Source organism: Melanaphis sacchari, unplaced genomic scaffold (assembly GCF_002803265.2).
Source record: "Melanaphis sacchari strain LSU unplaced genomic scaffold, SCAv2.0 Contig128_pilon_pilon, whole genome shotgun sequence".
Classification (NCBI taxonomy): Eukaryota; Metazoa; Arthropoda; class Insecta; order Hemiptera; family Aphididae; genus Melanaphis; species Melanaphis sacchari.
Window position 1 is genome coordinate 547979 of NW_020270519.1, and position 14061 is coordinate 562039.

At 26.1% G+C, this 14061-nt stretch overlaps 1 protein-coding gene across 2 annotated transcripts in view; it reads left to right on the forward strand.

The window, feature by feature from the left end:
- The window catches only part of LOC112591052, an 85775-nt gene that overhangs the window by 17462 nt on the left and 54252 nt on the right, over positions 1 to 14061 (forward strand). Inside the window, exon 2 of one of the 2 annotated variants that reach the window (XM_025334704.1) lies at positions 5979 to 6069. The exons of the other annotated variant lie outside the window; for it this stretch is intronic. Within the exon in view, the coding sequence (XP_025190489.1) occupies positions 6057 to 6069 (13 nt within the window). The 5' untranslated portion in view covers positions 5979 to 6056. The remainder of the gene's footprint in view (positions 1 to 5978; positions 6070 to 14061) is intronic. 2 annotated transcript variants of the gene reach the window in all.

Below are 14061 nucleotides of genomic sequence, written 5' to 3' on the forward strand. Positions count from 1 at the left end.
TGTAAATTTTTTTCAGAAAAATTGTTAGTCTTAAAATGTTATTTGAAAGAAATATTTTTTTGAATGTCTTTAATGTTGACTATTATTATAAAGTTTATAAATTTAATTTAAATTCAACATAACAAAAGAAAAACAATTTAATTTACACAGTTTTAATTGTGAACAATTATGGTTCCACGTGGAATTGAAAAAGCTTCCTTTATTATATAATATGTAAAAGTGTCTCATTTAATACAAGGATTTTCTACGTTCCGCCTTTAAATTTTTGATGGAAATTTTTATGATGAAAACTATGAAACCAGATGAGTTAATTTTTTAAGATGATAGCTGTGAGCTATTGTGTGCTGTTAGAAACTACTGATTACAATTACTCAGAGAATATTTTAACAATTAAATTTAAAAAAAAAAAATCATTTTTATTACTTACTTCCGATTACGATAATTTAACATTAAACAATTATTCCAGAGCAAAAAGTTGTGTTATACACATTTATCTTTTGAGTGTTTCTTAAGAATGTATTTAATTTTTTTTAATTATTTGATGAATTATATTAACATAACTATAAAATTTTTATTTTTTTTTGGATGATATCTTGAGGAAGGTTTTAAGCTGGGTTTGGAGGTTTTTATGCCAATTTTGAAGTGTGCCACTTATCGAGCTATATTTATAGCTCTTTTAGTTTTATTTAGGTAGTCTGCCGTGGAAGTTTTAAAATTGATTTGTTATCTATGTTGACAGGTAGGGTAATCTCGTGTCGTTGTGAAGTTATTTATTTCACATGAACTAGGCGGCTTTTAGTGTTATTCTCAAAAGTTTATTTGGAGAGTTTGTGGTTTCTTAATTTTTGTTTGGTATGCAGTAACCCATATTATATAAGAATGGTCTTTATATTTTATTATTTATCAGTAGTAATATAAGACATTTCATCTATGTAGTTAAGTTATTTTCGAATAGGGAGTATGGAATCTTATCTTTGTATTCTTAAGTTAATTATTTTGTTAATAAGGATATTGTTAGCTAATTTTTTATCGAAGTGTATCCATAAGCATTTCACGGAGTCCTTTTTGCTGTTCTATTGTATTTCTTGGTAGTTCATTTGTACTATCGGTGTTGTGTATTTTCTCTTGTTTAATTAATAACCACATATTTAATAAAACAATTTTAAAATTTACTTGATCATTTGTAAATAAACTTTTGAGCAAGAAATGGACCCTATCGACTATTTCTGAATTAGTTACACGTACAACTTTTAATCTGGTCACTTATAAAAGTTATCTGTGAAATTTAAGTGCTTTGAATTAGCTAATATAATGAGGAATAAAACAACAGGCGAACACAGTCTATAACTCGGATTACTGATACAAAACGGATTCTGTTAATGGAATATAGAAAAGACAATGCAGTGGTATTTTCCGAGAAAATTACATACAACACCATAGTGGCGTGGTATACAGATAATACGATGGCAGTAATTAAAAACTATACACTTGACATTTTAAATTAATGATGCATCATTATAGGTATACAAATATAATATGAAATCCAAAAATTATAGGTATTTTTATTGACCCGAACGTTATTTAAGGCATTCATTATTTAAACTAATAATATTTTTTTTTTTTTTTTTTGACACCTTTATAATAATGGACAACGAAATATTTCAAAAAAGAGCAATTTAAATGAAATATGTGGTACGAATTGGTTTCTAAAAAAAAAAAAATGGATAAGTTATGTTTAAAATTTTATTTGTTTTAAATGCCAATATTTTTCAACGAATTCAAAAACTTTAAAACGATACTTTTCAATAGTTAAAAATCTTAGATGAGTAAGTAAAATTTATATTTTTTACAGTTATTACTAAACTAATTACTTTAATTTATTTTTGGTGAAAATTATTTAGTAGATTAAATGTAAATTTGTTTGCTTTCCATATACTTATATAGTCGTATAATAAGTTTTTAATCATTTTAAATGTCTTATAAAACTTCTATATTTTGTATTTTTTCTATGCTTAGTAATTTACACAATACAATTTTATTATATACAAGTTTTCAAAACTAGAAAAAGCGTGTAATTTAATATTTAAGTTTACTGAACTAAAAAACAATAATAATAATGATAAATAAACTAAATACAAATGTTAGTAAATTATAAACATTAATGAACCAATTTTTTCAATTTTAATCTAAAATTTACTTGAAGAAATAATAACAGCGTTTGTGACGTTGGTACCTTTGATTTCGTGGCTCTACACTTTAGATGTGTCATTTTGAACGCATAAACAATAAAATCTATAAAAGTTGAATTCGAGTGTCTAGTGGTCGGTCATCACAATTAATTCACAGGCGTAATACACCATGTCCCGTAGTTTGTCTGGTGCTTTTTTATATGGAAAATAAATTAATACATTCCGAAAACGGCAATTGAATGTTTAGTTATCAGTCATCACCCGGTACATGTTGATACATGGCTGGGCAATCCGCTTGCGGTAGATTGGATGCATTTCCTGTGGCTTACTCAGTGCTTTTCACATATCTAAAATAAATACATTTCGAAATATTAATTAAGTGTCTCGCTATCAGTCATCGCCCAGTGAAAATCGATTCTTGACTAAGGGCTAGGCAATCCACCTACGGCGGATTGTTATATCTCCTGATGTCGAAAGTATTGTGCCGTTCTGTACATAAAAAAGTTTAAGTCGAATCGAGTGTTTGATTTTCAAGCGATCACCATTGAAAATCCAGTTAAACGCATTTAAAGCTCCCAGGTAGGTGATCCGATTACGTCTCATAGACAATATGAAGTAAAAGGGAGTTTTAAATGTATTTTAGAAAATACATGTCACACGTGAGCAAGTTAGTTAAAAATAAAAAATAAAAGACATATTAAAAATATTTTTGATATTTAACATATAGTTAGGTGCCGAAAAAAAATATGCATTTACTGTGATAAACAAAAATTACAATTCATCAACAATAATATTTAAATTGATCGAAGGAATGTATTTCATCAATGTGTAGCTCGGACTTCATTGGAGCGGATTTTGAATCTGCCTACCTAACACTTGATAACCTATCCTGACACCTATTGACAACTGTTTGACATGGAAACGGATGTCGAATCTCGAGAATTTAAACCACTTTGAAGTAGTAACGAATACTGCATTAAACGTCGTTTAACCAATACATTTTTTACAATTCGTATGTTATGAAACCTTAAATCGCATATTTATTGTCATTTAGTGTTTTTGACGTATTCATCTACATTTATTGAATATATATATATATCATGATATCACACCAAATTTATGTAAAAAACTAAGTGATATGCCATTTTTTCATACACATAAAGTAGTTAATATACTATTAAGACAGTACCGATGAGGTCATGGAGGTGTCTGAGGGTTAAGACATCAACAACACTACAAAAATAAAAAACAAATACATAACAAAAAAAAATAACATAACAACACGTATTTCATACAAATAAATAATACTATTTATTGAATAACAAAAAAAAAAACAAAAAAAACAGTAGTTTTACTATAGTAAATGGGACTAACCGACCGTAGAGGACACTGCGCGTTCGCGTTTTCCAAATCGAAATTAGGAACAAACGGCACATGCACTTCTCGAAAAAAAAAACGCGCTCTACGCAATAGACTCAAGAATGTGACGGAAAATTGTCTCAAAAAGTTGGAAAAACTGGCGAAAAGCAAAAAAAAAAAAAAATGGTAAAAAGAGTTAAACGGTAATAATAACGACCGATAACGATAACGGGCCGTCAGCGGCTGGTGATAACAGCAGTAGGACGTATAAATAGAAAAAATCTAATTTTATGATTGACAGTACACTATACCTATCGGAAAAAAGCGAACTATTCTTCGTTTTATAATATAAGAGAAGAGTCTATTCAATTATAATTTATGACAATAAATAGTACTTAAAATTTAAACTTACAAATAGGCAAACTCTAATATTATAATAAAAAAATTACCTAAATGTTAACTTTACTATTAATAGTATGCTTAATATAATAAGATGGTATAAAAATATATGCAAAAGTATAAATTATTTAAGGAAATAAAATAAATTTAATTTTTGTTTTTTTTTTTGTAAAATTTTAATAATAATATATTTATTATATTATATTCTTTTTTTTTTTTTTATAAAATAACAAATTTTTAGTTATTTATTAGTGTTATTTTTAATATTTTAATATAGACTTACAGCAAGAGTTTTCTAGATGTTTTTTGTGATCTATACGAAATTATGATGGGCATGGTGACGATATCAATCGAAAGTTAAGCCTAGAAAGTTATTTAGACAAATTTCATATCATTAATTTAGTGCGTAAATTAAGAGAGAATCGGAAAAAAAAATAAGAGATAAATAGCAACTTGTTTTTCTTTTTCAATTTAAAAATAAAATAACTCAATAAATTCAAATTTATATCCCTTAATTTATTTTTCTGATAAGACTTCATTATTCTTAATACATTTTTTTTTATCTATTAAAAATTTAAGTGTATAGTATAAATATATAAATACAAAATAAATTAGAAAAATATTAAATATGTAACATATTAAAACCTTGAAAAAGAAATAAATAGCCGCATAAAAGATTGTTTTATAATTAAATAAACTTTATTTTTATTAGAGGTCCACTTAAAATTGTTTTATAAAATTTCAATAAATGTGTAATATCATTTTTTAATATTTTTTTTTTAATTATTAATATTCAATTTATATATTATATATTTACAGACATTAAATTATTATTATTATTTATGTATTTAAGGCTAAATATACCATAAATTAAAATTTGTATTCCTTAAATTTAAACAATAATTTTTAAGGATAAAGTTGATCAGATACATAAATTATAAATGTTACTCTACTACTAATTATTGATTTACTAGACCTAAATTTATACTGATCATGTATTATCATATGTTATAGATTTATCTTAGTATAAGATAGCTAAAAGAATCAAAAGTTTGGGAAAATGAAGTATTATGGTTATAGGTTTTATATTTTTATATTTTATGAATCACAAATCTAAAAAACTAAAGTTATGGAAGAATTTTTCTAATCAAAAAATATCCAATGGTCGATAGAAAATAAAAAATAGAAAATTTACTGAATAGTGACAGTTAAGCAAACTTGGTGTTTTTTTTTTTTCATATTCTATCAACCCGAAATAAAATGTATTTTCTATATAATTAAGAGTAGTTGGAAATTTTTTAGTATAAGTATAACATTTGACAGAAATGCATAACAACCTAATTATTTACTTGACATAATTAAGGAAAGAGAATTAAGTGGCGCTTATGATACTAGAGAATTATAAGTAGAAAAAAAAATTAGAGGAAAATAAGCTAGTAAAGTTAATGATAAAACTAAAATTATATTATCTAAGTGTACTACGAAGTAATTGAAATTTGATGAATTTTTCACATATTTTTAGAAATAATAAGATGAAAAACGTAAATAATTTCCTAGAACAATGTTTATATTTAATTATTTACATATTATGCAGAATTGAGTTAATTAGATAAATGTTGTCAGAAGCGCTTTAAAGTTAAGCGAGTTTTTTTTTTTTTTAAATCAAACTTACTAAATAATCATTATTAATTTTATAATTTGAATTATAAGTTGTAAAAAATTGACGAATTTAGATGATTTAAAAGAATTTTTATATAAGTTTTGGATTAAATTAAAATATTGAAGTCTGAATATTTCAATAGTTTTGATGTATGGCTTATTGTGAACTAGGATATATGTAAACAAAAATGAGTAGATTTTTTGACTGTTTTTCGTAATTTATAAAGTAGTAGATATTCTCAGATTACCTCCTACAATGTGCAATAGTCAATTAAATGAAAGTTACATATAGTTTCAACTTAATACCTTTCAAGTTATTATGGTGTCTGATTATTTTTCAGTATCTAATTTTATCTGTTCAAACTTTTCTAGTGAGAACTTTAAACGTCCCATGGGGATGTATCAATTCATTAAACAACGAATCCGTGTTAAACGTACGTGCCAATTTCAATGTATCAAAAATGTAAGAATGTAAGAATGTAAGAAATGTAAATTCTATTTTTAAAATTAAAAATCAATAACAGAGTAAAAATTAGTATAGTTGATAATTAATATTGTTACGTTAATCATTTTTTATGTGTATTTAAAAATATAAATAATGAATAGTTGTATACAAAATGACACAATTAATATTATTGCTAGTTAATAGAGTAAATTAATATATTTATAATATGATGATATCATATCACTGATATGATATACTTCAATAAGAAATTTACTTATATATATATATATTTTTTTTTTTAAATAAGTTATATTTTTACAAAGATCTGTAATTTTATTTAAATTCTTTAATATTTTGATAAATGGATTTAAACAGTTTTTAATTGAGGAATACATTTGAAGATTCTGTAAGGTTTCTTATTTAAGTATACTATACTATGTTTTACATTTCTTCTAAAATGCAGATCAAAATAAACTATATGCCACAAATAACGAATTATTCAAACTTAACTGTTTTATTGAAGATCAACTTTTATATTTAAAAATCTTTAAAATTATTTAAATGTATAAAATCCTTACAAGTTATATTAATATTCAAAAGATTAATGTTGAGTTTCAGTTATTAAAGTTTAATTTTTAATAAAAACACTATTATATAATCTTATATATCTAATCTTTTTATAAACGTTCCTAATTGCAGGTATCTAATTATATCATCTTCTCTGAACTTTGAATTAAATTTAGTCATTGTTTTAAACCAGATTTATTAGCTTATATTACAATTTTATCAATAAAACTCTACACTCTTTTTTCTTTAATTTCTGAAAATATGTTGTAATAGACCCGCGAGACAAATTCATCAAATTTCTTTTTTAGTATATTTGAATATCATTTTAATTTTTCCATTGATTTTTTTAACTTATTTTCTCCTTAGTTTTTTTAATTTTTAACTTTTCTTTACCATTAGTACCATTTTGTCTATCCTACATTATCTCACATAAATACGTAATAGTTATATAATCATATTATTAGGCTATGTAATTTTGTAACATGTCACACTTCCACTTGAAGATGTTCTATCTGATCTCAGCTCTTTAAAACATATATTTTCTAATAATCTAATGGAATATGTGCTTGCTGTTTGGATAATTGTTACCATTAAGTTGAATTTCTAGTTTCTTTTTTTTTTTTTATTGAAATATTTTACAGTTTTATACTTTATGATTAATGAAGTTATCAAACATTATTTTAGTGTATGATACGTTTAAAATATTTTATTAAAAAGAAAAAATAAATAAAAATACTATTTTCGTGATATGAATTTTAAACAGTAGTATAGGTGAAATATAAATATGATATCATATGTAAGATAACTTAATGCTAGAAGAAAATATTTTCTTTTAAAGTTGTGTGTAATTTAGTGTAAACATCTATACGCATTTATCTTTCTATAAAATATCTGGCTGTAGTAATTTTATAGAAACGAAAAGAGGCACGTTAGGTTAAAAAAAACAGTTAAATTATAAAAAAAAAAATTAATTTATAAATAATTACCACGGCAATCAAACAAATAATAATTATGAAAATATGGTTAGATAATAATGAAATGTATTGATATATATAATTTCAGCTGTTTTGTTCGGTTTAAAAGGCCGAAAGAAGCTCTGTTAGAGTAGCTACTATTTACCAGAATCAAATTAGCTCACACATCGTTACATCACATATTATGATCGTAAACTAATAAACCGTCAAATAAATAGTTGATGCATTGGGGTTATCTGCTCCACTGTACATTTATTTTTCGCCAGACAAACAATACTTTCATTAGTTGTGTATTTATACCAAACCAGCATATTTAACAAATTATCGATTTTATCAATTATATACTTTCACTAAATTCCGAGAGAGAGGTTCGATTAGCTTTAAAAAAGATTTACTTATTTTACTAATTTACTAAATGGAAAATTAAACGTTGACTTCAACTATTAGGAAAGTTAACAACTATACCATTCTTTCAGTATTTTTTAGACTTAAAAATTAGTTCAAACAGAAAAAAGCAAATAAATACATTTTTAGATGGTACAACTATTAATACATCTTTTCAGCAAAAATTAGGAAATTTACATATAGCATAATCCCAAATAATTATTATGTCTCATATATTCATTACCATATATCTATAATATCTTCGTTAGTGCGTTACTTATCAATCATTGATCAAAAATAAGAATGCATTTGGTGAAATTAAAAATAATAATTGTCCAAGTTTTTTTTTATATAACTAATAACCTGTTTTATCTTAAAAGCGCGTGAGTCAAGTTGTCAAGTACAATGTTTCGGTAAACTCACGTGGAAGAATATTGCTTATATAAGTGTCATTGATCTGCACATAATTTATATTTTCAAAATTAATGTTATACGAAGAAGCGATAACCGAATGGAAAGACATATCAGCCGGAGTACCGCAAGGTAGTGTGTAAGAACCTATCCTGTACTTACTCTATACGGCTGATATACTAAAAGATGACAACACAACGTTTGCTATGTTTGCTGACGATACGGAAATTTTGTTGACATATAAGAGTCAGCTCGCTGCAACTTTTGACCTACAAAAATCAATTTAAAACATCTTTGCCTGGACGAGACGTTGGAAAATTAAGATCAATGGTGATAAATCAGTATACGTTAACTATACATTACGCAAAACTGAAAACATCCAAATAGTACTGAATCAATCACCAATTCCACAAAAAGATTTAGCTAAATATCTTGAAATACAGCTTAACTCTCGTGTCTAAACTGGAAACACTATATCTGTCAGAAAAAAATTCAGATTAAAGAAAAATACGAAAAATTTATTGGTTAATCAGACCACATTCTAAATTAATCATCGAAAATAAAATTCTACCGTATGTAGCTATTATAAACTGATCTGGATTAACGGCATTCACTAAATGATTCAACTGTTGGGTTGTACCAGTAAGTCTACGATCGATGTAATAAAACGCTGCCAAAACATCGCACTTTGGACTATCACTTCAGCCTTCCGGTTCGAAATAAATAATGTAATTCACCGTGACATGATGCTGCCTACAATAGCAGATGAAATCCAAAGGTTTATTCGCAAACACGAAACGAGGCTAAATCACCATACAAATGCATTGACCATTCATTTATTAGACAACTCCAAGGACATCAGAGATCTCAAGCATCTGATACTATATGACTTCGTTTATGATTTTAGATTAAGGCAGGAGCCATTTCATTGGAAGAGACTCCATCAATATATAGTATATATAATTTACATCTAGAATATAAAATATATACAATAATTGATAAACATATTTATAAAGGCCGTTGGGTCGTTTAAATAATAAAGCCCCATGACATCAAGAAAAAAAAATTAATGTTACAACCTATAGTAAATATAAATTATGTAAATTTAATAATGTAATTGTTAAGACTAATTGTTATGCAAAGCTTAAATGAATCACAAACTGTAGAAAGGTGACAAATCCATTTTTGTCAATTTTAATTATATTATCATTTTGCATTAATCATGCTTAAAAATACATCGTTTAGTGCAAAAAGGAATCAATTTCGACTTCCCAATCGCCAAATATAGCGTTCTATTTTAGTTGAACATTCGTTTTGTCTTCGAAATTCCGCATTGAACTTTTTATTTAATATTAATTTAAGTAAAATATAAAAATAAAAAACTCATTGATTTACTGCCGTCCAAATCCAATTCATACAATTAAAATAATTTTATTGTCAATATTATATAGTAAAAATACTTAACATATTATTAAATCATAGATATTTTTTTATATAAACTTGGGATTATGTATATTGACAAATGCACATGACATAGGATGATAGAAACTAATTTAAATGTTATATTGACAGATGCCACAATTTTATTTTTCTATCCTAAAAAAATTGTACTTAGTTAATTATAATTTAGATACCTATTTAATTATTGCTAAACATATGGTTATGTTTGGAATAGGAAAATTAATGTGAATATAATATGCTTATAATTTTATAAATGTATACATATAATCATTTAATTAAATAAAAAACTAAAATTCAATTGATAATGAATTATTAAATTTTAAATTTCATAAAAAAGCACTACTTGATGTTTTGGTACAAAAGTTATATGAAAATGTTAAGGATAAGTAGTATAACTTAATACAGTATTTTATGTCAATATTTAAGTTTCTATTATCCCTTAATTCCCCATACGATACTGCTTATAAGACGTGTTCAAATTATTTAAATTTATAGGTAGATAATTGTACTTAAATATAATATAACACACATAATACTATTTTTTTTTTTTTTTATTCGTTTGTATTAACGTTAAAAAGTTTTACTAAAACATCAATAACTAAAATTTAAAACAAGTCATAAAAAAGTACGTTAATTTTTTTTAACGAAAAATATTATGATCTTAGTATATTTTATTATGTTAATTTGTTCAAAACTTGTATACTTTAATTGAGTATTAATGGAATGTAAAGTTAAGCATTAGACAGTATTGAATAAATTGCGTGCAACTGAATAAACAAGTAAACATAATAATATATTACATTGTTAAATTTAAAAAATCATTAAAATAATTATTATGATTTATAAAAATACATAAATTGCAGAACTCTAAAACTATATTAAATTTAAACTAGACTAAATCAAAAATTATACTTTATTAATGGATATTATATTAAATTTGTAAATAATGTTTGTCATTTTTATCATGGCAGTGGATTCGTATTTTTGTTTTTTTATCTTAAATTTATTTTTAATTATTGTGTATTTTAAATTTGCAATTGTTTAAAAGTTTTACATTGAAATACTCATTCAAATTATATGAAACATTATTCAAACAAATGGAAAATTATTGTTTATACTATATTTATTATACTGTTTATTTATAACAATAGGAAAATATATTGTACTATCATGTTTCATCAATATGTTAAAACAAAACATTACAATTCTTAGATTTTATACCTAGATAAATAAAAGTGGCTGACTGAATGGAGATTGATTAAAAAATAATATTGGGTTTAAAGAAAGATGCTTGTACACATAGAAATTTAAAATGTTGTAATGACTGCTAGAATAAAAATAACCAGATGAACATTTGAATATAAATTATGTTTTTTCACTGTATTTCAGAATTTTAAAATAAACGTTTCAGCACACTGTTTTTATTTAACATTTTTGAACTTGAATAAATGAATAATTTTAATAAGACTAATACAATGAATATGGGTTTAAGTTATGCCCATTACATAATAAAAACCAGATTAAAACAATCTAACGGAGTTCATTTTATAATCTTAGCTTGAATGTAGGTAAATATTACATTGTTGACAATAGCTAATTAATTACAACACGGAGTTATTACGTAGGCACCTATAATAGCATATGAGTTTATACTCTAATACGTACTATAATTTATATTTGCTGCATCTATGTATTATAAAATTAATTTACGGTAACTGAAACTCGTATGAAATTAACAACATGAGCTTTAATATTTTTTTGAATAGAAACATAAATTTAAGATTTAAAATGAAGCGATGAATATATTGGTTGTGCAATAATGAGTGTGTTTGTTTTTAAAATAAACAAATAAGTTTAATAGCCCTAGGAACTTATAAGTAACGAAACCCAACTATTTAAATATGTTTTAAAATATGTTATAGTCAAAAATTATTAGTCGAAGAGACTTTACTATCATGTATGTTATTATTCATAAACCATTCTAATAAGGTACATTAGATATTACACTTATCAATTATAATAATGGAAATTAATAATTATAATTATATTAGTTCATCCGTTACGTTAAATTTGAGTAAAAATTGTCTTTTTTTTCCGGTACTTAATTTAAAAAAAAGGATTACAGCATTACAGGCACTAACCTAGTTTAATGAATAGATATTTTTCGATTATAATAAACAAACAATCATGTTTGTATAAAATTGATAGAACTAAAAAAGATCGGTAAACAAGATTTTTTTATCAAAAATTAGTTAAACATATTGTGGGTTTAATTAATTAAAAAATAAATGGTTAATAGTAGTATAAAAATATATCGTTAAAAATAATGGTTACTTTATCCAACATAACCACCCGATTTTCGATAGTTTTCATTGAATAAATGTTGAATAATAGTGATTATTAACAATGGAAATGTTTTAAATTTCACGTCCTGACTCACGAGCTCATGCCTCGTCTCCCGTAAATCATAAATAAATTAAAAAAAAATTCAAAACTAAGAAAAATAATGATTTCATTTTATCACGATAAAACACCACACCGTTTTGCTATGCGAAAAGTATTTCGGCGTTTTCATCCCTGATAAGTAGCGGCGGGATACGATCACACGTCAAAAACTTCAATCGACACTACTTGTCCGGCAATAAGAGCCAAAGTTATGTCGACACAAAAAGTTAAATTTCTCACTGTGTGTATATACATCTACTCGTACTGTATGCATATATATATATATATTCGTACATAATAAATATGAATATACGTCTCTATAAAGTATAAACGGAGCACCGTACGAAACTCGTCGTAGGTAATTTGATTAACATATTCATAGCAGCATAGCAGTAGCAGTACCATAACTCAATTATATGATACTACCGTCGCTTCGCCAACCTCAGTTTCGCGGCGAAAATAAACAATATATACGTATACACAAGCCCCGCGCGTTAACCCGTCGTAACTTTCCGGTATTGGATTTGTCTGTGGTCTAAAACGACTAAAACAATAATAATTATTCCGAAAACGGAAAATATCATTGAGATTCCCATAAATCGTAGGCCGACCGGCCGGTCCACCGCGTGCGCGAGATAAAATTACTACGCGCTGCCACGCCGAACCCCTTCGGCGGTTTTCTTTCACTAATTTGCATCCAAATCGTTAAAACCATTAACGATGGCGCGTCGTGCATGTGTGAAACTCTTAAACAATAATGGCGCTGGCGCTCGGAATATAATAATGATGTGTGCTGTACATAATATACGTATACGGTATATATTTGTTGTATGTATATACACGCGAGTACGTGTGAGCGTGCATGTCATGTGTGTTGTAGTGTGTTCGTGTTGGCGCCATCATCCTTCGCATTAATATTGTATATATGACTCTCTCTCTCCCCCCCTCCCCAAAAGTGTGCGTATGTGGGGAATGTGTGTTACACACGAGGTAGTCGTAATTGTAGTACCCGACCAAGACGGTTTGTCGGCCAAAATTATAATATTTACAACAGTGACTGACTTTGACACTTCAGTTCGCTGGTTGCGCATACATCCCGATGTCGTATGTAATATTATTGCATACACCTAAGGTCTGTAATGTACGCGCAATATTGTGTAATGACGTTTTACTGCTGTAATAATCATATATTTATTATATTAAATTGGCGTACACGCGGTCGCATTTAATGTGCCGTACGGAATAATTTCATTTACCATCACTAAACTATGATATCCACTCGATTCGATCCGTCTGATTTCGGGTATTTAGCGTAACTGTCGAAAAACAATGTGTTATTATGCACATTGTCGCAAAACAATAAAAGCAACGTGTACACGGAGTGGCGTGCGTATGAACAATGCGTCAAACGAGTAGAATAATGGGAGTTGATCAATTGCGCTTAAAATTAGGTACAATTTTATAGACCAACTGCGCTCGAAAATTTTATTAATCAGTTTTAATTATATAATAAATTAATACAAACATCGATTGTAGTTAGATTTTAAAAGCACCGTTTCACTTTCAACAGATAATACATTTTAAGGACATGGTTTAACTGTACACTTCCACTTAATTCCATTTTTTAAATTAAGAACATTTTCGATACTTAAAATCATCGAGAAGTAACAACGGTTTACCTAATTCACTAAGAGCTTGCTTCAAACAATCCATATTGTAGTGTCAAACAACTGAAATTAATATTAAACAAAAAGATTTAAGTAACGGC